Below are 21,035 nucleotides of genomic sequence, written 5' to 3' on the forward strand. Positions count from 1 at the left end.
TCGGACCCCAGCTATTCACAATGTACAATAATGATTTGGACGAAGGAATTGCATGCAAAATCCCCAAATTTTCAGATGACTCTAAGTTGGGTGGCAGTGTGTGCTGTGAGGAGGATGCAAAGAGGCTGCAGGGTGACTTGGAAGGCTGGCTGAGTGGGCAAATACTTGGCAAATGCAACATAATGTGGGTAAGTGTGAGGTTTTCCACTTTGGTGGCAAAAACAGGAGGGCAGATTATTATCTGAATGGTGGCAGTTTAGGTAAAGGGGAAGCGCAACGAGACCTGGGTGTCATGATGGAACTCGGTCATGGTCGCTAAAGGGTGGCAAGCAGGCACAGCTGGCAGTGAGGAAAGTTTATAGCACGCTGGCCTTCATAGCGAGTGGGTTTGAGTGTATGAGTAGGGTAGGGATGTCTTTCTGAAGTCATACAGTGCCTTGGTGAGGCCACACCTTGAGTATTGTGTGCAGTTTTGGTCTCCTAGTTTGAGGATGGACATTCTTGCTATCGTAGGTGTCCAGCAAAGGTTCACTAGACTAATTCCCCAGATGACAGGATTGACATATGAAGAAAGAGTGAATCGACTGGTCTTGTACTCACTGGAGTTCAGGAGAATGAGAGGGGGCTCTCATAGAAACGTATAAAATCCTGATGTGACTGGACAGGCTAGATGCAAGAAGAATGTTCCCTATGTTGGCGATGCCCTGAACTTGGGGTCACAGCCTAAGAATAAGGGGTAATCCATTCAGGACTGAGATGAGGAAGAACGTCACTTGGAGAGTTGTGATCTTGTGGAATTCTCTACCACAGAAAGCTGTTGGGGCCAGTTCGTTGGATATATTCAAGCGGGAGCGGGATGTGGCCCTTGTGGCTAGCGGGATCAAGGGGTATGGAGAGAAAGCGGGAGTGGGATACTGAATTTGAATGATCAGCCATGGTCATATTGAATGGTGGTGCAGGCTCGAAGGGCTGAATGGCCTACTCCTGCACCTATTTTCCATGTTTCTATGTTTCATCCAGTCCAAAACTGCAAAAAGTGCATCCGTTCTCCTCCACTTTTAGCCCAGCAGAGGGCAAACCAAAACCTGTGCTCCACTCCCAGCCGATAAGCATGAGAGCAGCCAGTAACAAGTATGAGTCCCAGGCGTAGCAGCTGCAATCTCTCTTTTCTCTCTCCCCTGTAAGCAACTGGCAGCAGGAACAGGCTCCTCTTGCCCTCCATCCAACCAGGCGTAGCACCTTTTCCCCTTACCGTAGTCCAGGTTTCAAAGTCTGAAAAAGGCAGCCAGCATACAGAATAACACACCAGGTCGGAAGCAGGGTTTCAGCCAGAAGCAGCAGGAGCTGAGAGAATGGTTCCCCTCCTGAACTTCAGAGTATGAGCTCCTAAGGTGACTGGGGGACAGAGCTTCCTCTCAATTGGTGGAGCTCCGCACAGAATTTAAACCCTGACCTGGAAGCAGTTCGGAGAAGGAGACCCTGCGGGGAGCTGAGAGGAGTGATTATTGTGACTAGTGTGGAATAAGATGAGTTGTACCCTGTCAGCCAGACCTATCGTGGATTATTTGCCGCTGTCTAAAACACTGGTGACGTGGATCAAGTGGAGCTACCATAAGCGAACTCTAACCACAGAATGCCGCTCTCCAGCCGGCAGGCACAACATACACAGGTAAACTCGAGTCTTTTGATGGCGACTCAGATGATTGGGCCCAGTACATCGAAAGGTTTCAACATTTTTTCCGCACAGACGCGATCACCAGTAACAAGCGACAGACTGTCATCTTACTGCCCGCTTTTGGCAGACTAACTGACACATTAATCAGTAAATTGACTTACCCGGGCAGGCTGGATGGAGTTCCGTTCGCCATGCTGATCTACCGGATGGGCCGTTACCTAAATCCACAGCACCCCATTATGGTCCAACTGTACCATTTCCATACCGCTTCGTAGACGGCGGCAAAGTCCACCGGGAAATACTTGGTGCGCTTATGGGGACTAGCCACCCACTGCGGTTTCAGAGCTCTCTGGTTGAATCGCTGCGGGACTGTTTCGTTTGCGGACTTAGGGACTGGGAGACGCAGTGGAAGCTGTTAATGGAGAACCTCCTGATGCTTGACAGGGCTGTCAACATGGCGCTCACCCAGGAAACCCCCGACTATGGCCTCCAAGAACCCCAGGGCCTGGCGGTCCTGAACATTGGGCATCGCCAAGACCATCGGCCGACATCTACCGGAAGCGAGGTGCCAGGTACTTCCAAGGTCGAAGTCATCACAGGTCCCGCAACCGTCACCACGACTCAACCCGGAGCGACCACGGGGCTTCACCAGACTCAGCGTTCCCGGACGGCAGCCGGCAGTATTGAGCGGGAAACCAAGGCCAGGAATAAGGCTCCGGGCAATCACATGAGGGCACCATTCCCCAATAACGGACAAGTCGCTATTTCCCCCTAAGAGGCCACATGCATTTCCTGGAGACCTTGGAAGCTGAGGAACCAACCCTACCACTGCTCTGTGTGACTGGCCCTAAAACGACACCTATCCGGGTGACACTGCTTCCAAAACGGACACCCCACCGAGATGGAACAGGACAAGGAAGCGGCAGTTTTGGTCATCAGTCTACTCATGTTTACCACCATCCGGACAGGCCTTCAGCCACTCGAGCTTCGCGACATGGGAACCCGACTGGTCACTTATACCGTGGAACCCTTATTATACAGCCCATGTGCCCTTGGCATATGGAGACCAGTCTGCGTGCTTAATATTGGTGGTAGTCCACGATAATGGGCCCAGCCTATTGGGGAACAATTGACTGCGTCACCTACATTTGGATTGGCAAAACCTGTGCCAGATGTACCCCTGTGGACCGGATGGAGTGCTGTCCGAGTTCCCTTCGATTTTCACCAAAGGCCTCGGAACCATTAAAGGAGCTATGACCACGATCAATGTGGAAGAGAATGCCCACCACCGATACTTCTGCGCCCGCCCTGTGCCGTAAGCATTTTGGGCAAAGGTAGACCGGGAATGGGCCATTTGGAGCAGCTGGGGATTATTCACCCTGCCCACTGTGTCGATTGGGCTGTGCCTGCAGTCCCCGTGTTGAAGCCGGGCGGGTCGGTGAGGCTTTGTGGGGACAATAAATGACCTTGAACCAGGTACCCCACCTTGACTGTTACCCGGTCCCTCGGATCGAGGATCTCTACGTCCTGCTCAGCAGAGGAAAAACATCCACTAAGCTGGACGTGAACCACGCGTGCTTGCAGCTGGTGCTCGGGCCTAGTTCCTCGAAATATGCGACAATCAATACACATCGGTGATTGTGCGATATTTCAGAGGATTATGGAGAACATCTTGGGAGGGTTACCAAAGGTGATCGTCCACCTGGATGATGTTCTCATCACCCGGATTTTGCATCAGGAACACCTAGAAAAGCTCCCGCAACCTTATGAGGAAAGGCTGATGAACTTGAGGTTGTTTTCGTTAGAGAGAAGAGGTTAAGAGGAGACTTAATAGAGGCATACAAAATGATCAGGGGGTTAGATAGGTTGGACAGTGAGAGCCTTCTCCCGCGGATGGAAATGGCTAGCACGAGGGGACATAGCCTTAAACTGAGGGGTAATAGATATAGGACAGAGGTCAGAGGTAGGTTCTTTACGCAAAGAGTGGTGAGGCCGTGGAATGCCCTACCTGCAACAGTAGTGAACTCGCCAACATTGAGGGCATTTAAAAGTTTATTGGATAAACATATGGATGATAATGGCATAGTGTAGGTTAGATGGCTTTTGTTTTCTGACTTCCCATGTCGGTGCAACATCGTGGGCCGAAGGGCCTGTACTGCGCTGTATCATTCTATGTCCTATGTTCTAAAACCTAACCAAGGTCCTCGAGCAATTGGACGATGCAGTCCAATTGCTCGAGGACAGAGGCAGAAGTGTGATTTCCATGCGCCAGAGGTCACATATCTCGGCTCCCGGGTGCAGAGCAGAGGAGAAAAAGGCAAGCGATTCGCCTGGCTCCCATCCCTCATGACCAAATGGTGCTCAGCTGTTTCCTCGGCCTGGTGAACTATTATGGGAAGTTCATACCCAGGGTGGCCACACTGCTAAGTCTGTTCCACCAATTACTGAAGGGACAGAGTAGGAACTGGAGCCCCCGCACCAGAAAGCGTTTCACGAGGTGAAGCAGCGTCTCTGTCAGAGGAATTGCTGACCCACTTCAACCCGGGCAAGCTACCTCCTGCTGCCTTGGGAAAGCAGGCAGCGTAATCAAAGACCCCTCCCACCTGGGTTATTCTCTCTTCCAACTTCCTCCTTTGGGTAGGAGATGCAAAAGTCTGAGAACACGCACAGACAGATTCAAAAACAGCTTTATCCCTACTGTTACCAGGCTCCTGAATAATCCTCTTATGGACTGAACTGATCTCTTCACACATCTTCGCTACTGAGCAGTACTACACTCCGTATGCTTCATTCACTGTCCTATGTTTGTACATGTATGGAGCGATCTGTCTGAACAATACTTTTCACTGTACCTCGATACACGTGACAATAAATCAAATCCAAATCAAATCCAAATGCGAGTTAACCAACCGTTCACTTGGTGTCACTTCACAGTCCTTACTGCTCTCATCCTGATTAACTGATGCCATGCTATTCTGTATACTGCCCTCCAAAACAGGAATGCTCTGGGAAATGTTTGCATCTCAAGTGGATAGCAATGGGTTTAGTGCAAGGGGCTGTAACACATTATTTTTAGAAAAGTCCAATTCACTTTCTTCCAAATTCCTGTCTTCTTTACTAGCTTTGGAAGAATTACTTTCAATTTGTTCAAAATCAGTTAGCGACAGGTTGATTCAGTGCCAGCTGTTTATCATTATTACATAATCAGAACCAATATTGAATTTCAAACTCCTGTCTGACTCTTCATTATTGTCATTATTATTAAATTCAGACTCCTGTTTCTTATGGTCACCTTCGGTCTTAGAGTTCTCAGAATCTGATTTGCCACTTGATATGTGATCAACGTCTGTCGGACTCTCTGTAATCATGGATGAAGCTACCACCTTCACTCCCGCTAAATCGTTGCCCAAATGCAAATCTACTTATTCCACTGGGAATTGCTTAAACACTCCAACAATGGGCAGCACGGTGGCCTAGTGATCAGCACAGCTGCCTCACGGCACTGAGGTCCCAGGCGCGATCCCGGCTCTGGGTCACTGTCCGTGTGGAGTTTGCACATTTTCCCCGTGTTTGCGTGGGTTTCGCCCCAACAACCCAAAGATGTGCAGGGTAGGTGGATTGGCCACGCTAAATTGCCCCTTAATTGGAAAAAATGACGTTTTTTTAAAAAGCACTCCAACAACTATTGGACTTGACCCCAAATCACACTCTAATTGTACTTTCTACAATGGAATTGGACTAAATCTCTGCCTCTCCATTTCACCAATACCCTAGTTCTCCAGAAGGAAAACCAAGTCCTTCTCGAGTAAGAGAGTTTGTGTCGCAACATTCATATTTCCTCTGCATATGTTCCCAAGCTTTATCTCTTCAAAGTTGTTTATTTCACACGATAAATATAATGGTTTTAGACTGCATAACTCAGAGTGCAGTGCACTAGCTTTTGCAGCTGGGACACACTCTCCACAAATATATTTGTGTCAATAAATTTCCTTAAATTGAACTTCGAGGAATGTTTCTTTGTTATGATTTCCCCAACAAATTGGCGTAGTCGTTGCAGTTTCCCTAATTTAATGGGAAGTGAACCCTGAAACAAATCTCTAAACAGGACACTCTCAGCTGAAAGGGAGAGAGCCATAGCCCGACCCCAGCTGAAAGGGGGGTCTGCGGCTCGGCAGCCTTAATTACTGGCCAGTGACTCATGCTAGGAGAGTTATCTTAATTAATAAATTAATGATAGCTGCATGGGAAGAAAAAGGTGCCTTAGAGACCAAAATTTTAAAAAAACTGAGTTTCGTGAAAGGATAAACACCGGTGTGCACTCCCTGTAGTATTTGTAAATGATTTCCGTGGTCTTTGTTATTGTTATATATATGTTCTAAAGTATTTTTCAGAAGGAACAATGAGCAATAAACTCGACGCCCCCTCACAGGTCGTCCCCTCACAGGTCGTCCCGAAGCCTTGGTAAAGATATCCGGAGCAAGAAAGAAGGTGAACTCCTTAAAAAGGACAGATAAGGGAGTCAAAATGAGTCAGAAAATGAAAAGAAACAATCGTAAAGCAACGGAATGAGGTAGGAAAACCTCTATGTCCCGCATAGGAATCTAATGAAGCTGACCCCCCTCTCGAAAAAAAACAGGGGAGTAAAAGTAAATAGAAGATTAAGATAAAAGCGTAACAGGTGAGTTCCTCTAGAGAAAGGGAATTCAGATTTTCTGCAGCCGTGAGATAAGGCTAACGGTTAACTGTGACATTTGTGAGCTGTGACAATCTGTGTGTTTTGTTTCACCAATTAATTTTAGTCAAAGCATGAAGTGGGTTGTATTTTTTATCGGCTGTCTTTGTGAGTCAGAGATTATAACTTAAGTGATTTTTGTTGAGATTTCTCTAATGAACGAAACATTGGAAACTACGATCAGTTTAAAAGAAAGAAAGTGCCTGTACGATTAAAAGTAATTGAATATCAATACGTTTTTAGATTACGTGAAAAGACGTAAACGGCATCATGCCAAGTCCTCCGCCCCTTAGATTCTGCAGGAAACATTAACCATTTCAGCAGACAGTTGATCTTTTCTGAATTGACAAAGAAAAAATATACGTCTCTAAGAATAGCTAATGCCTATAAAATCAATCATTGGTATTTGACTTAAATGTGTGCTATTTATAGCCCCCTCCCAGGGGATGTTTTGCTACTTCCAAAATACTCATATGGTGCATCTTTGTCAGTTTTGAAGCTTTGGGATTGCAGTCCCACCCGGCAAAAATGGGGGATGGGTTCCCAATAATGATAATCATTTGAATGAAGGAAATGAGTCCCTCGAACACTGGTTAGCAAATAGAGGAAAAGAGGCTATCATGCAAGGGGCCAAGAAACATTTAACCCCCAGGAAGGATGTACCGCAACTCGCGACACCTGACCCTATTAGACAGGCAGACACTCTGCAAATTAGGAGCGGTAATACATCGCGTTGATAATGGAATGTTTATAGAACTACCTCAAATATGAGCTCATCAGCTGCAAAATTTAATAACTTCTGAGCCTACACCCGTTCGCTCTGTGTCTGTGTTCTATGCTGGCAGCTGAACGTTAACCCTTACAGTACCACTGTTAAAAAAAATGTTTAAACAGCAGGAAGTCTTACAAAAGATTAATGATCCTTGGGCACAGCTATTAAAACACCTGATCGAGTCCAGATGAGAGAATATAGTGACCCATTGCACGGCTTGGTATGCTCGTGAGTGTGAGCATGCATACAATTTATAAACGCAAAGTCACTTCGGACAGCAGACATCCTTGCATGTCACTCCTTTTTATTTTTTGGTGTTGTGGGATTAGGAATGTTAGTACAGTTGACCTATAGTCAGCGGGAACTTTTTAGGATGGGTTTAACTTCAGAACCCTATTTAACATGGCCGTAAGACATCCCGCTAAGGCAAAGCAAATAGGAGAAGTGATCAAAGAGCCAAAGAAGAAATGCAATACATGGGATTTAAATTGAAATGGACGGACGGAATTGCCTGATAGAATTTTATGGCAAACAGTAGGGCAAAGTGACCTGGAAAGAGGAGCAATGGCCCGTTACATTTGAAAGACAACAACCTCCCCGAGAGAGTCATCATTTACTCCCTTCAATCCTGGCCCAGGTACTGCCACATCTATGGGCTCAACATAAAAATCATGTTGGAAAAGTACATTCTGCCCCAGCGCAGAGGGTGCAGTTACAGAAGAACGTTGCCCTGCCCTACTTAAAACTATACAGGTTGGCACCGGAAACAGAAAAAGGGATAGAGGGAGTGATCAATGCACTATTACAGCAAGGGGTGCTGAAGAGAACACAAAGCCCCTGTAATACCCCGATACTCCCCATTCCAAAGGTAGGAAGACTCAACGAGTGGTGGTTTGCACAAGATCTCAGAGCCATCAATAACATTGTTATCATTATTGCTCCATTGGTGCTGGACACAAATGTCATTTTGTCTTCTATACCACCAATAACGGATTCTTTCTCAGCCTTTTTCTCCATTCCATTGCACCCAGAAAGTCAATATCTATTTGCCTTTTCATATCGGAATTAACAGTATTAAAAAAGACTTGGACAAGTGCCAGTTGACTGCAGGCTCAACATTCCCTCAATATGATGACGATTTATTGATAGCCTCAGAGAAAGGGCTAGTTTGTCAACAGAATACCCTTTTGTTATTATCACACATGGCAGAAAGAGGGCATAGGGTCTCAATGGACAAGCTGCAATTCTGTCAGGAGACAGTCCAGTATTTGGGATTTCAGCTGCAGCAAGGACAGTGGACAGTGGAGGCTTGGGTCTGAAAGCAAGGGTAGCTGTAGCAAGGGTTCCAACTCCACGCACAAAAAAGGAAACCTTTACCTTCCTCGGCATGGTGGGCTATTGCAGGCAGTGGATCCCGGACTATAGAGAGATGGACGCAGTACTGCACAAGGCTACCCGACAGGGTGCCCCTTCAGTTGTTACCTGGATCCCAGAGAGGGAGCAAGCATTTCGTAATTTGAAACAAGCCATGATTAGCGCCCCTGCCTTGGGACCTCCGAATTTCAGCAAGCCCTTTACTCTTTATGTGAATGAAGCAGGGAGATTTGCAACAGGGGTCCTGGTGCAAGAGCATTGAGGAGGGAAAAGACCCCTTGCCGATTATCCGGTGTGGTAAACGGTATGCCAAATTGCTTAAGAGCAGTAGCAGCCATAGTAGAAAAAGGAGGCTATCAGTTTTGCTGCTGCTTAATTCATCCGCAACGTAGCATTTTACTGCGGCTCAACACACTGGGTACGGAGTAATCCTCTCTGAAACTAACTTTACCTACAAGTGAGCGCCAGCTGTCAACCCTGCAATACTCTTGCCCGCGCCCTCGGAAGCAGAACATATGTATGATCATGACTGTTTACAATTGGTTGAAGCCATAACAACCCCTCGACCTGATTCACCCACGAGAAAATCCAGACATCATCTTTCTCACCAATGGGTCAGCAAACCGACCAAATGATATGACCCTCCTGGTCGGCTATGCAATAGTAACTCCATTCAAGATAGTGGAAGCTTTTGCTCTGCCTTCGGGAACGTCTGCTCAAGCGGCCAAATAGTTTGCCCTTACTAAAGCATGTATTCTAGCTAAAAATAAAACAGTCAATATTTCTACTGATTTCCGATCCGCTTTGGGGTAGTACACGATTTTGGCCAATTATGGAAAAACAAGGGATTCATATCTTCCTCCGGCCAACCTATTAAACATGCTAAATTGGTTTAAAATTTACGAGATGCTGCTCAGCTGCCCAGCAAGATAGCCGTTTTAAAGTGTGAAGCGCATACTACCACAGACAATGAAGTCTCATGCGGCAATAGATTTGCTTACAAAATAGCAAAGGAATTGGCTCTCTAACAGCAGCCACAACTGCAAGTGGCTGCAGTTGAACATACATCCACCATAACAGAAACAAAGTTAAAACAGGCACGGGAGCAAGCCTCCCTACAGGAGCATCGCTCTTGGCTAAAAGCGGGTTGCTATCAAGACAATTTTGATAGATGGATAAGGGCTTTGAAAATAAACCAAACGTATGAAGCTCTCAGAGAAATTATACTTTTGGAGGAGTTTAAAAATTCAATTCCTGATGTAGTGAGAACTCATATGGAAAAACAGAGAGTTAAAACTGCGAGATTAGCAGCAGAAATGGCAGATGATTATGAATTAGTTCATAAATCAAAGTTTGGTTTCCGACATCAGTTTCAGCCTGTGAGGGATAGAAACTGGGGACATGAGAAATACTCAAGTGGTAAAGGTAAAGTTGAACTGATGGGAGATAATAAGGAGAGTATCAAAAGTTTCAAATGTTTTCACTGTAATAAACTAGGCCATGTAAAGTCACAGTGTTGGTGGTTGAAGAAAAGCACTGGGAAGGCTAATGTGGGGTTTGTTAAAGTGGTAAAGGAAAACCCAGGTGAAGCGAAGGAGGTGCAAAAGATTGTACAGCCTGATCAAGAGGTGATTGATAAGAAGGTGACAAATCTTTTTAAAGTATTTACTTGTGTGGGTAAAGTTTACTCATGTGTATCAGGAGGAGCAGGTAAAGAAGTCACAATTTTAAGAGATACGGGAGCTAGTCAATCTTTGATGGTAGGAGATGAGGAGTTACGTCGTCTTGGAAGAATGTTGCCAGAAAAGGTGGTAATATGTGGAATTCAGGGTGAGAGGAGTTGTGTTCCATTATTTAAGGTAAGGTTGGAAAGTCCAATGAAGAGTGGTGAAGTGGTAGTGGGAGTAATAGAGAAACTGTCTTGTCCAGGAATACAGTTTATCTTGGGTAACGATAAAGCTGGATCGCAGGTGGGAGTGATGTCTACGGTGGTTGATAAGCCAGTGGAAAATCAGACAACTGAAGTGTTGAAGGACGAATATCCTGGGATTTTTCCAGGTTGTATAGTAACAAGGTCGCAAAGTCACAGGTTAAGACAAGAGGAGAAATCAAAGAGTGAAGATGAAGTTGAAGTGCATGTATGATTTGTCAAAGGAATAATCGGTGATAGTGGACATGTTTTCACGGTGGGTAGAGGCTTTTCCAACCAAAAGAGATGATGCTAGAACAGTAGTAAATATTCTGGTAGCAGAGAATACCTAGGTTTGGGATACCAATGGGTATTAACAGTGACAGGGGAACTCATTTCACTAGTGAATTGACAACTGGAACTAAACCCCCAATGAGTCCAGCGGCAGTAGCCTTAATATGGGCAGATGAGGCATCACTAAAATATGCCCAGGACATGTGTGAAACCGCTGAAAAAAAATAAAATAAAATAAAACATGAAAAGGTGCGACAGGCTCAGATGCATCCAGAAGAGGGAAATACACACCCTTTAAACCTGGAGTCCAAGTATATGTGAAAGCACTAAACAAAGATTCTTTTTCTCCGAGGTGAAATGGACCCTACCAAGTGCTGCTAACAACCCGAACAGCCGTTAAAGTAAAAGAAAAGCCAGATGGGATCCACGCAACTCGTGTAAACTACATCAGACGGAACTTTGAGAGTACTAGCGAAAAGCTAACCTGAAGAGAATGACGGCGTTGATGTTTTTATATTATCATATTAATCCAACATCATGTAGAGGGTAAACTGCATACTAACACCTTAATATACATGTCTCACTCATATGCAGAGAGGGTAAATAAATTCAGTTGTTGGGTTTGTACACAAATTCCCAGATGCTTGGGGGAGGGCTTCCCTTTGCGACCGATCCCATTCGCCAGTAAAGAGATAGCAGAATGGGCTCCAAGACAAAATAGTACAGGACGTGGTGAAGATACACAGAATATGTTCGATTGGAGATTAGCTGGATATGACATGAATAGGTTTGAAGAATGGTGTGGGCCTAGGATTAATGTAACACGTCAAACACCCTGTTTGATCCTTCTCAATTACACTGGAGTCCCAAAGGGTAGCATATGCTTTAGGAAACATAAAACATATGGGACCTACCCAGTCGGCAAGAGTCAGTGCGACCAGACCTTGAATTGTCAACCTCCTATGTTCCACCTTACAGCTAAAGGACTATTCATCTTTTATTGGTCAGGAGTTGAAAATCAAACTAGTGGAGGCTCCTGGGAAGGGGATCGATTAGACTAATGATGACTGATAGTAAAGGAAACCTGACTGCATATTAGGGTTAGGGTTAGGGTTAGGGTTAGGGTTATGAGGGATGGGACTTTGGCTTTGGATGCTAGGATCGTCAGAACAGAGGATTGTGTTCTGGATTATAATCTTGATTGTCGCATTTTATCTGTGGCCACAAAAATTGGGAAAGCTCCTGTTATTTTGGATACATAGTCCCTTATATGCAGCACATTCAGCAACTGCAGGACCATCCCCATCACAGGCCGACACGAAGTGTTAGGACATGGACACAAATGCTGGGAATATTGCTACCACCATTAGGAATAGCCACTATTGCATACGAACTACGAGACATCCTTGAGCAGGTAGCTAATGACACTGCAGAAGCTGTAAATCAGATAGAAATTGAGATGGTTGCTAGAAGAGTGGTTGCCCTGCAGAATAGAATGGCTCTTGGTTTCTTGTTAGCTGAAAAAGGAGGCACTTGTGCCCTGATTGGAAGTGACTGCTGCACGTACATCCCTGATAACTCAGAAAAATTGATAATCTGGTGGATCACATTCGTAGAGAGGTAACAAGATTACACAAAAATGAGGGATGGGACTTTGGCTTTGGATGTAGGATCGTCAGAACAGAGGATTGTGTTCTGGATTATAATCGCCATTGTAATCTTGATTGTCGTATGGTTACTGTTTTAATATTGTGCAAGGTATTTTTATTGTACTAACATGGGAGAACAGCCCAAGCCGCCTTGTCTCCTTGCTACCAGCTAAAAACACACAGGGAACTGTCATACGTCCGTTCCCTTTACATTATAAACCACCGTTCTCTACGGAGGACACGATCATTTACTAAAAGGTGTTGATCAAAAGATCAACAAGGAGGGAATTGTGGAAGGGAAGTTAATGAGTTACCAATTTAGAAGCATACTGGGAATATTGACTATATTTTAACACTGCTTTCGAGTGATAATAAGTAGGTCAAGTAATGTAAACTAAATACTGCTTAGTACTTTGTACTCGGCCTTGTTATGATAATAAGTTGTTCTTCCGAAGGACAACAAAATGCGTACTCAAATTGTTTTTAAACCAAGGGCAAAACATTCATATTTACTCTTGCATATGTTCCCAAGCTTTATCTCTTCAAAGTTGTTTATTTTACACTATAAATATAATGATTTTCGACTGCATAATTCAGAGTGCAGTGCACTAGCTTTTGCAGCTGGGACACTCTCGCTCCATAAATATATTTGTGTCAATAAATTTCCTTAAATCGAACCTCGAGGAATTTGTCTTTATAATGATTTCCACAACAAATGGTAACACCTAGGCTTTCGAGTCTCACCTTCATCCCCAGTAGCTTCCTTCCTGGTCCAAGGTGGTGATATCGGAGCATTCCCAGCTATCAATTCATTTGTTTTTTATTTTTATAAATTTAGAGTACCCAACTAATTTTTTCCAATTAAGGGGCAATTTAGTGTGGCCAATCAACCTATCCTGCACATCTTTTTTGGGTTGAAGGGGCGAAACCCACGCAGACGTGGGGAGAATGTGCAAACTGCACACGGTCAGTGACCCAGAGCCGGGATCGAACCTGGGACCTAAGCGCCGTGAGGCAGCTGTGCTAACCACTTGCACCACCGTGCTGCCCTGCTATCAATTCTTTACCTTGGCTACCTGCCTTCTTTCACACTCCCACTTCTTATCCTTTCCAAAATTATGGGGGTGATAGAACAAAGGTTGAAATTTATAGATGAGCTCATAATCGTCAGCCATAATTGCTGCCTGTCAAGCAGTCTTCACTCTCTGCTCTTCAACATGGTTTCTTTACTGTAGGTGGTCGCAAATTCTTGAATTCCTCTAAGAGAGTGACCTCCCTTAGAGCCTCAAATGAAGTTTCAACTCCCAATGCTTGTAACCACCTATCAAATTTGTTCTATTTAACCCTTTCGAACTCTGCATAATTCTGTCCCAGTTATCTCCTTAAATTCTGAAAATTTTGCCTCTCGGCTTCAGGAGCCAATTCATATGCATCAAGAATAGCCTCTTTTACCTCACCATAATTCTGACAGCGAAGCACAAATGTCCTGTTTCCACCCAGTCAATTTACTGGGGAATGTCCACTTTGCTCTTTTCCACTCCATTTGGGTTGCTACCCTTCCGGTCTTTTTCTCTCGCTGCAGTTGTGGGTCGACTTTCACTGGCGAGGAGTAGACTGAAGACGCCCACAGTGTTAGACAGTCATACACAGGCAGCACAGGGGTGGCTAGCTGGTGGCCTTCGTGGCCAGTGCACCCGGCCATGACAGCCGGTATGGGTGCTGGCAGATGGTCCAGGATGAGTTACCCATCGGAGGGAGGGGTGGGGTTACGGGTTTTGTGGTCGGGGTTTAGTGCCAGGGGCACAGTGCTTCGTACTCACCCTGGCCGCCCTGAGGAGGTTGTGCAGCTTTTTCCTGCACTGCTGGCCGGTCTGGACGATGTTGCCCATGCCATTCATGGCCTCTTCCACCTATCCCCAGGCACGGTGCAGGCGGCAGGTGGCAACCTCTTCTCCAACCCCGGGTACAGAGTGGTTCGCCTTTACTCCACGGCATCCAAAGGTGTCCCCAGTTCTGCGCCTGTGAAGAGTGGTGCCGCTCTCCTTGCTGTTATCTTGTTGCCTAGGATGACTGTGTGTGGGGAGTGGAGTGCTTATATGAGGCTGCAGCTTGTCAGCCTCTCGAGTGTCAATCCCGACTCCAGAGAATCGGACACTGTTTTTCATTGGAATCGATAATGTTCCATGTGGCGCTAATGCTAGCCCATTAACGGTTGATGAATTGCTCTGGGAACAGTGCCAATTTTTCTGTTGTAAAACACCACCGATTTAGTCCTGGCATCACCACTTAGTTTCTGGAAGGAAAATCCCGCCGGTCTTCGCATCAAGACTGACGAATGTGAATTTTTCCAATTATCAATAAGCTATCTTGGCTATGTAATTGATAAGGACGGATTCCACAAGGAACCTAAGAAGATGACTGTGATTATAGATGCGATAAGACTGCAGAATATATTGCAACTCAGACCTTTTTGGGAGTCATCAATTTCTGTCAAATTTATTCCAAATCTCTCTACCGTATTAAAAGCACTCCATACATTATTGTGTGCAAATTAACTATGGACTTGGACAAAAGACTGCAAAGAGGCATATACTGAAGTCAGAATGTGATAAAGAAATCAGAAGACTTCATTCACTTTCACAGTAACTTCAGTGCAACATTAATGTAAATCTACTTGTGACACTAACAAAGATTATTACTATCATTATTATTTTGACGCTAAGTTAAAATTACAACTCACAAGTGAGCCTCACCCTATGGGATGGTGCCGTTATCTCTCATGTAATGCCAAATGGAGATGAAAGGCAAATAGATTTCACTTTGAGAACATTGACAAGAGCTGAACAGAATTATGCTCAATTGAAAAAAAAGCCTAAAGTATAATATTTGGAGTCAACTGATTTCTCACTACTTGTATAGAAAATTTTACCTTGGTAACAGACCACAGTCCTTTGACAACAAAATTTGGCCCATACAAAGGAATACCGTCTCTGGCTGCGAGTCGTTACCAGAGATGGTCTCTCATCTTCACAGAGCATAATTACAAAATTAAATACAGAAGTTAGGAGGAACTTCAAATGCGGATGCTCTATCACATTTATCAAGATGGGACAAAACGGAATCACAGAAGACGTATATGAACTGTGTACATTTCCCAGATGGATAGAGTATCTATTACTGCAATTCAAATGCAAAGGTGCACAAGGTCAGACCCGGTGATGGGAAAGGTCATGGGCATGATCTTGAAAGATATACCCACTGTATAAACAGAGGAGAGTCTGAAATCCAACCGTACCAAACAAGGGAGCTTGAATTAATGGAACATGGGGGATCTGAATCATCATTCCCCCATACTTGTGGAATTGTAAAGTAGATCAACTTCACTAAGGACATCCAGGAATTGTATGTATGAAAGGAGTCACAGGAAGCTATTTCTGGTGACTGGGACTAGACTCACAGATTGAAGAAAGAGTATGTCAATGTCAGTTTTGTGCAGGATATGAAATACGGCACCTCTTCAACCACTTCACCCTTGGGATTGGCCAAAGCAACTACGGCAAAGAGTACATATCGATGTTGCAGGACCAATTGATCGGGTCGGGGGTCTCCCATGCTTCTCCCAACACACTGCCTCTGAGTGTCCATACTTATTACAGTGGCTGCAATGCTTCCCAGTGTCTCCTGGTCTGTCTCCTTTCTGTGGGGCCCCGCAATCCCTCGCATTGTGCCCTTGCCGGCCACAATTGTGGCGCTGCTCCTTCCTCACCTGAGGAAGGAGCAGCGCGCCGAAAGCTAGTGACATCGAAACAAACCTGTTGGACTTTAACCTGGTGTTGTAAGACTTCGTACTGTGCTCACCCCAGTCCAACGCCGGCATCTCCACATCACAATTGTGGCAGGTCAGTTTCGGCTTGGCCCAGTTCCCGTTACTGGGGGTTGCTACTCTTTCTGGTCTTGCTCTGACCTGGGATGTCTCCTCTACCTGTACCCCGCTAGCCCACTCTACCAACTCGTCGTAATCCTGGGACATAATCACTCCCATTTTTAGGATAGTCTGGTGGGCACTAGAGAGTCCATCTTTAAAAGCTTGGATGAACGCCCGTTCCCCACGGCATGGGTTCCCTTGCCCTGAGCTCTCTTGGTACACGTGGAACAATCGTTCCCCGTATTCAGAAGCTCCTTCCCTTTTCTGCTGTCTTGTGGTAGTGATCTTGCTCCAGTTAGTGGGAGTGTTCCCTAACACTCTCTGGATTTCCATTTTAAATTGGACAAAGGGGTCCTGCTGTGCATCTATCTCTGCTGTTAAAGCGACGGCATGTGTCCACCGTCCCCCGTTATAATCCTGGGCTGCAGGAGTGCTGGGTCCGCCAGCTACCTGCCTCCACTTATCTGCTGGACAGGCTGCCCTGACCAGCTGGTGTACGTCTCTTAGGTGTAACTGGTGTCCCACCCAGATTGTGTTTAATTCTTCACAGAATTTGGTGTTTGCGCTTCTAGGTTGCAATTTGCCCAGGGAAGTCATTATCTGCTGTCTCTCACCTGGGGTAAAGGGTTTATCATTAGCTTCTGTTCCCCCTCGGGTTACTGGCGCTAAATTGTATTCTAACGCACCCCACCCTGCCGGACGGGCGGTTGGCCCCTGCTGTGTGGGCTCGTAAGGGGTAGGGGATCGGTTTCCCCCCTCCCTTATTGTTCTCTCAACACGTGGTTGTGTTTCTCCAGTTCCCTTACTCTAGATTCTAATTCCCTCATCTTCTCTTTGTCTTCCTTCCACTTTTCAGTAGAGGTGCCTACTTGTTCAATTCGTCCTGCTAACTCACGTACTAACATTATCCCTATCTTTTTAGTCTTGTTTCTCTTCTCTTTGTCTATCCAACCCCTCTGTTGTTCTAAGGTCTGGGAAGTGTCCCAGCCGTCCTTCTTCATCTTTTTTATCACCGCTTGTCTGTCTGTCATATATGTCTCGAAAAGAGAAACTGCAGATCCCCTTTTTATATCATTGCCTGCCATCTCGCAGACTTCAATAACCCCGGTTCCTATGAATAAAGTGTGCTCTCTACTGGAGGGACTTCACTACCCCCCCAGCCACTATTACTACCCTAGCACCGTCTGTACGGCCGCAGCTGCCTCCTAGCAAAATGTGCTCTCTACTGAAGGGACTTCACTACCCCCCCCCCCCAGCCACTATTACTATTCCAGCGCCGCGCTATCGCTACCGTCTCTCAGGGTTTGACTTATACTCACGGTGTCCACTATTACCACCTCGGCAACGTGCTTCTCCACCGGAGTTCGGCTCTAGGTCAGAGTTGATCAGCTCCTTTTCCGCACTGCTACTAAGACATTTGACAGCCCAGTACCCAACCTATGCTCTACTTTCATACAAGAACTCTGCGTTTGTTCGCCACTACTGAGTTCGGGGTTAGCCGATTTCTGCCACTTGTGCTTCACAATCCTTCGTGCCTTTGGTGCCTCAATGACCACTTCAAATCCTGACCTTCGTGTGGGAGATTCCTCCTCTTGACAGCCAGTCTAAGGCTGGGCGTTTGGGGCAGCACTACCTTTTCCATTTGTTGATCTGCACAAGCCACAAATCCTTAATACTATCAGCAGTTAGTACCAAACTTTATCTATTATCATGTCACTATACAGTCAAGACTTATATCACTATGCTTATCACTATAGGTACCTTATTTTAAACTGCACCTTTTGACCTGTCTGACTCCTGCAGATTCGAAACAATCTTTACCCCAGCTTTCCGATCGAGGCCTTCGATCGGACCTCACCAGAAGTAATATCCTACCAGACTATGCCAATATGTTGTGGGAAAATCAACCACTTCGGGAGTCAGACTTACTGTGTTCAATCAGTGCAGTTTATTGTTACACAAATCTTCAGGAGAAAGCGTACGTACCCCGCGGTACGGTAGCCAACCTTTCTCGTGGTTTGAATGGCAGTCATTCATTTTATACTTTGGGTTCACAATGAGCCCAGATACAAAACAATTATCATCTTGTTACTTTAAACAGCCACTTCGGGTTCACAATGAGCCCAGATACAAAACAATTATCACCTTGTTATCTTTAAACATTTTATAGATTGTACATCGCTATTTGTAAGCGTTTTGCCATTTACCCATGGTTATAGTTAAAGAGGTTTTACAGGTTACAGGTAGCAGCAGGAAACCAGTATCAATTGTCCCTTTGTTTTAGGAAATGGCCCAAGACATTCGTATTAGCATATCATTGTGTACACCTTGGCTGAAGTCAGCTTTATTCAAGTGGTGTCCCGCATTTATGTATTTCTTAATCTTCCTGTCTGGCTCCCTTTGTCCTGGATCTGTTCCTATCTGTCCCACTGGCACCCCACTGGGCTCCAGGCATCAGTTATGCCTGCTTTATTCTCTGTGTCTCCATCTTGTGTGTCAGGCAGCCATCTTCTGTGCCAAGTGCCCTTCTGAACCATTTCCCACTTCACAGCTCAAGGTGGTAGATAGAGCACACCTCACAAGGGCGAGTATGAGCCGGCTCTTTGAGGAGGTAGAAGATGTGTGTGAACAGTGCGGGGGAAGGGGGGCCCGCAAACCACGTTCATATGTTTTGGTCCTGTCCAAAACTGGAGGATTACTGGAAGGAGGGTATTCTCTAAAGTGATGCACGTGAAACTGGGCCCGGGCCCTCTGGAGGCCATATTTGGGGTGTCGGACCAGCCGGGGTTGAAAACGGGAACGGAGGCAGATGTTGTAGGCTTCGCCTTGTTTATCGCCCGAAGGCGGATCCTGGTAGGGTGAAGATCAACCTCTGTACATTTGGGAGAAAATGTGAAAAAGGAGGAGAATAATTTTTTTTTTTTAAACAAAACAATAATTCTCTTGAAATGTCAGTGTTCAGAGTCACCAATAGGATCCAGTACTGGAATATGAATTACATGCCATAGTACCATATGGTACCGTAACATTGCTAATTATCCTTACTCTGTCATCTCGTGGTAACCAAAGGCCCGGGTTAAAATTATTTCCAAAGAAAAAAAGTTCATTATCAGCAAGTTACAATTGTAGGTAACATGGATCATGAAAGATTTTTTTCTCTTGCAGTAACACACAGAAAGATTTGTTGAAAGTGGATCTCGATCAGCTTCAATGTCACTTCACGTGTGCTCCACAGAGAAAAAACATTGACCTGGACAATATGAAGCGAAGATTAGAAGATTCAATACATCTTGATATGCAATATAAAGCCACGTCTTATAACCAACTCGCTTTTGTAAACTGTCTGCAAGGAAAGTATGTGGAAGCGATTCAAAACTTAGAGGAAGCTGAAAAATTACTGAGGGAGAATCATGAAGATGAATTTGATGAAAGAATCATCATCACCTATGGAAACTATGCCTGGGTATATTATCACATGGGACAACTGACAGAGGCTCAGTCCTCCCTCGACAAACTGGAGAGGGTCTGTAAACAATTTCCTGATGCCTCTCGGTACACAGCAATGATACCTGAAGTATCTGGGGAGAAGGGTTGGTTACTGTTGAAGTCTGGCGTTCAATCCTATAATGAGGCAATGTATTGTTTTGAAATGGCTCAGAAGAAATATCCAAATAACATTGACTGGAACGTTGGATATGCAATTGTCCTGTCTCGTCTGGAAGGGCTTTCTGGTGCCACTGAGAGTGCTGAGTCAAGTCAATCAGTGAAGCAATGGAGACGTGTGCTTCAGCTCGATCCCAATGACGCTGAAGCAATGGTGCAGTTGGCTCTGAAGCTCCGAGTCTTCGAGCAATATGAGGACGCAAACACTTTAGTTCAACAAGCACTGGAAAAGTCCCCTGGTCTTCCATATGTGCTCCGTTATGCAGCAAAATTTTATAGAAAGGTTAGAAATATCGAAAAAGCCCTGAAGCTGCTGGACAAAGCATTAAAAATGACTCCCAAATCTGCCTTCTTATACCACCAGAAAGGCATGTGTTACAAAAACAAAATACAGACACTGAAAAAATCTCAAGGCAGCAAAGGTTCTGGCAAAATTGATACGTTAATCAACGATTGTAAAGAGTGTTTTAAAAAAGCACTTGAGCTCAAGCCATCATTTATTCTTGCAGAACTCGGTTATGCACACATCTGTTCCATAAATGAAGAATATCGTGAAGCAGAGGACATCTACAGTAAACTCCTGGAATTGGAAAATACATGTCCAGAAAATAAGCAAGAAATACGTTTTCAGTTTGGGTTATTTGAACAGAATTACAGACACTCAAATCAAATGCCATCAAATATTTTCTGGAAGGATTTAAAATCAAACATGACTCAAACTCACGGAACAATTGTCGCACCCATTTGGAGAAAATAGCCAAGAACCCACAAGACATCGTGGCTTTCTGCATTTGTGGGATCATACATATGTTGGATGGGGAGGAATGCTGTGAAAAGATCTTGGAGATTGAACTTGGTGATGCTGAATAGTTACGTGCTCTCCCTGAATTAAACATTTCTATCCAGGCGAACAATTAATTTCCAACCTAACATATCTGAAAGATTCATTCACATTCTCGGACATAGAAAATGGTTTGGCCGGAAACTTTGTCATTCACTTTCCTACAACACCAGATTAAAGTCCAACAGGTTTGTTTCAAAC

At 45.1% G+C, this 21,035-nt stretch overlaps 1 protein-coding gene across 1 annotated transcript; it reads left to right on the forward strand.

Moving 5' to 3' along the window:
- The first annotated feature begins 2,847 nt into the window (after nt 1-2,847).
- On the forward strand, nt 2,848-20,750 carry LOC140392296 (interferon-induced protein with tetratricopeptide repeats 5-like). Its single transcript, XM_072477611.1, has 2 exons — nt 2,848-2,990; nt 19,496-20,750. Exons 1-2 carry the CDS (start codon nt 2,848-2,850, stop codon nt 20,748-20,750), a joined length of 1,398 nt encoding a protein of 465 aa, XP_072333712.1.
- The last annotated feature ends 285 nt before the right edge of the window (nt 20,751-21,035 follow it).

This window comes from Scyliorhinus torazame, chromosome 16 (genome assembly GCF_047496885.1).
Source record: "Scyliorhinus torazame isolate Kashiwa2021f chromosome 16, sScyTor2.1, whole genome shotgun sequence".
NCBI lineage: Eukaryota > Metazoa > Chordata > Chondrichthyes > Carcharhiniformes > Scyliorhinidae > Scyliorhinus > Scyliorhinus torazame.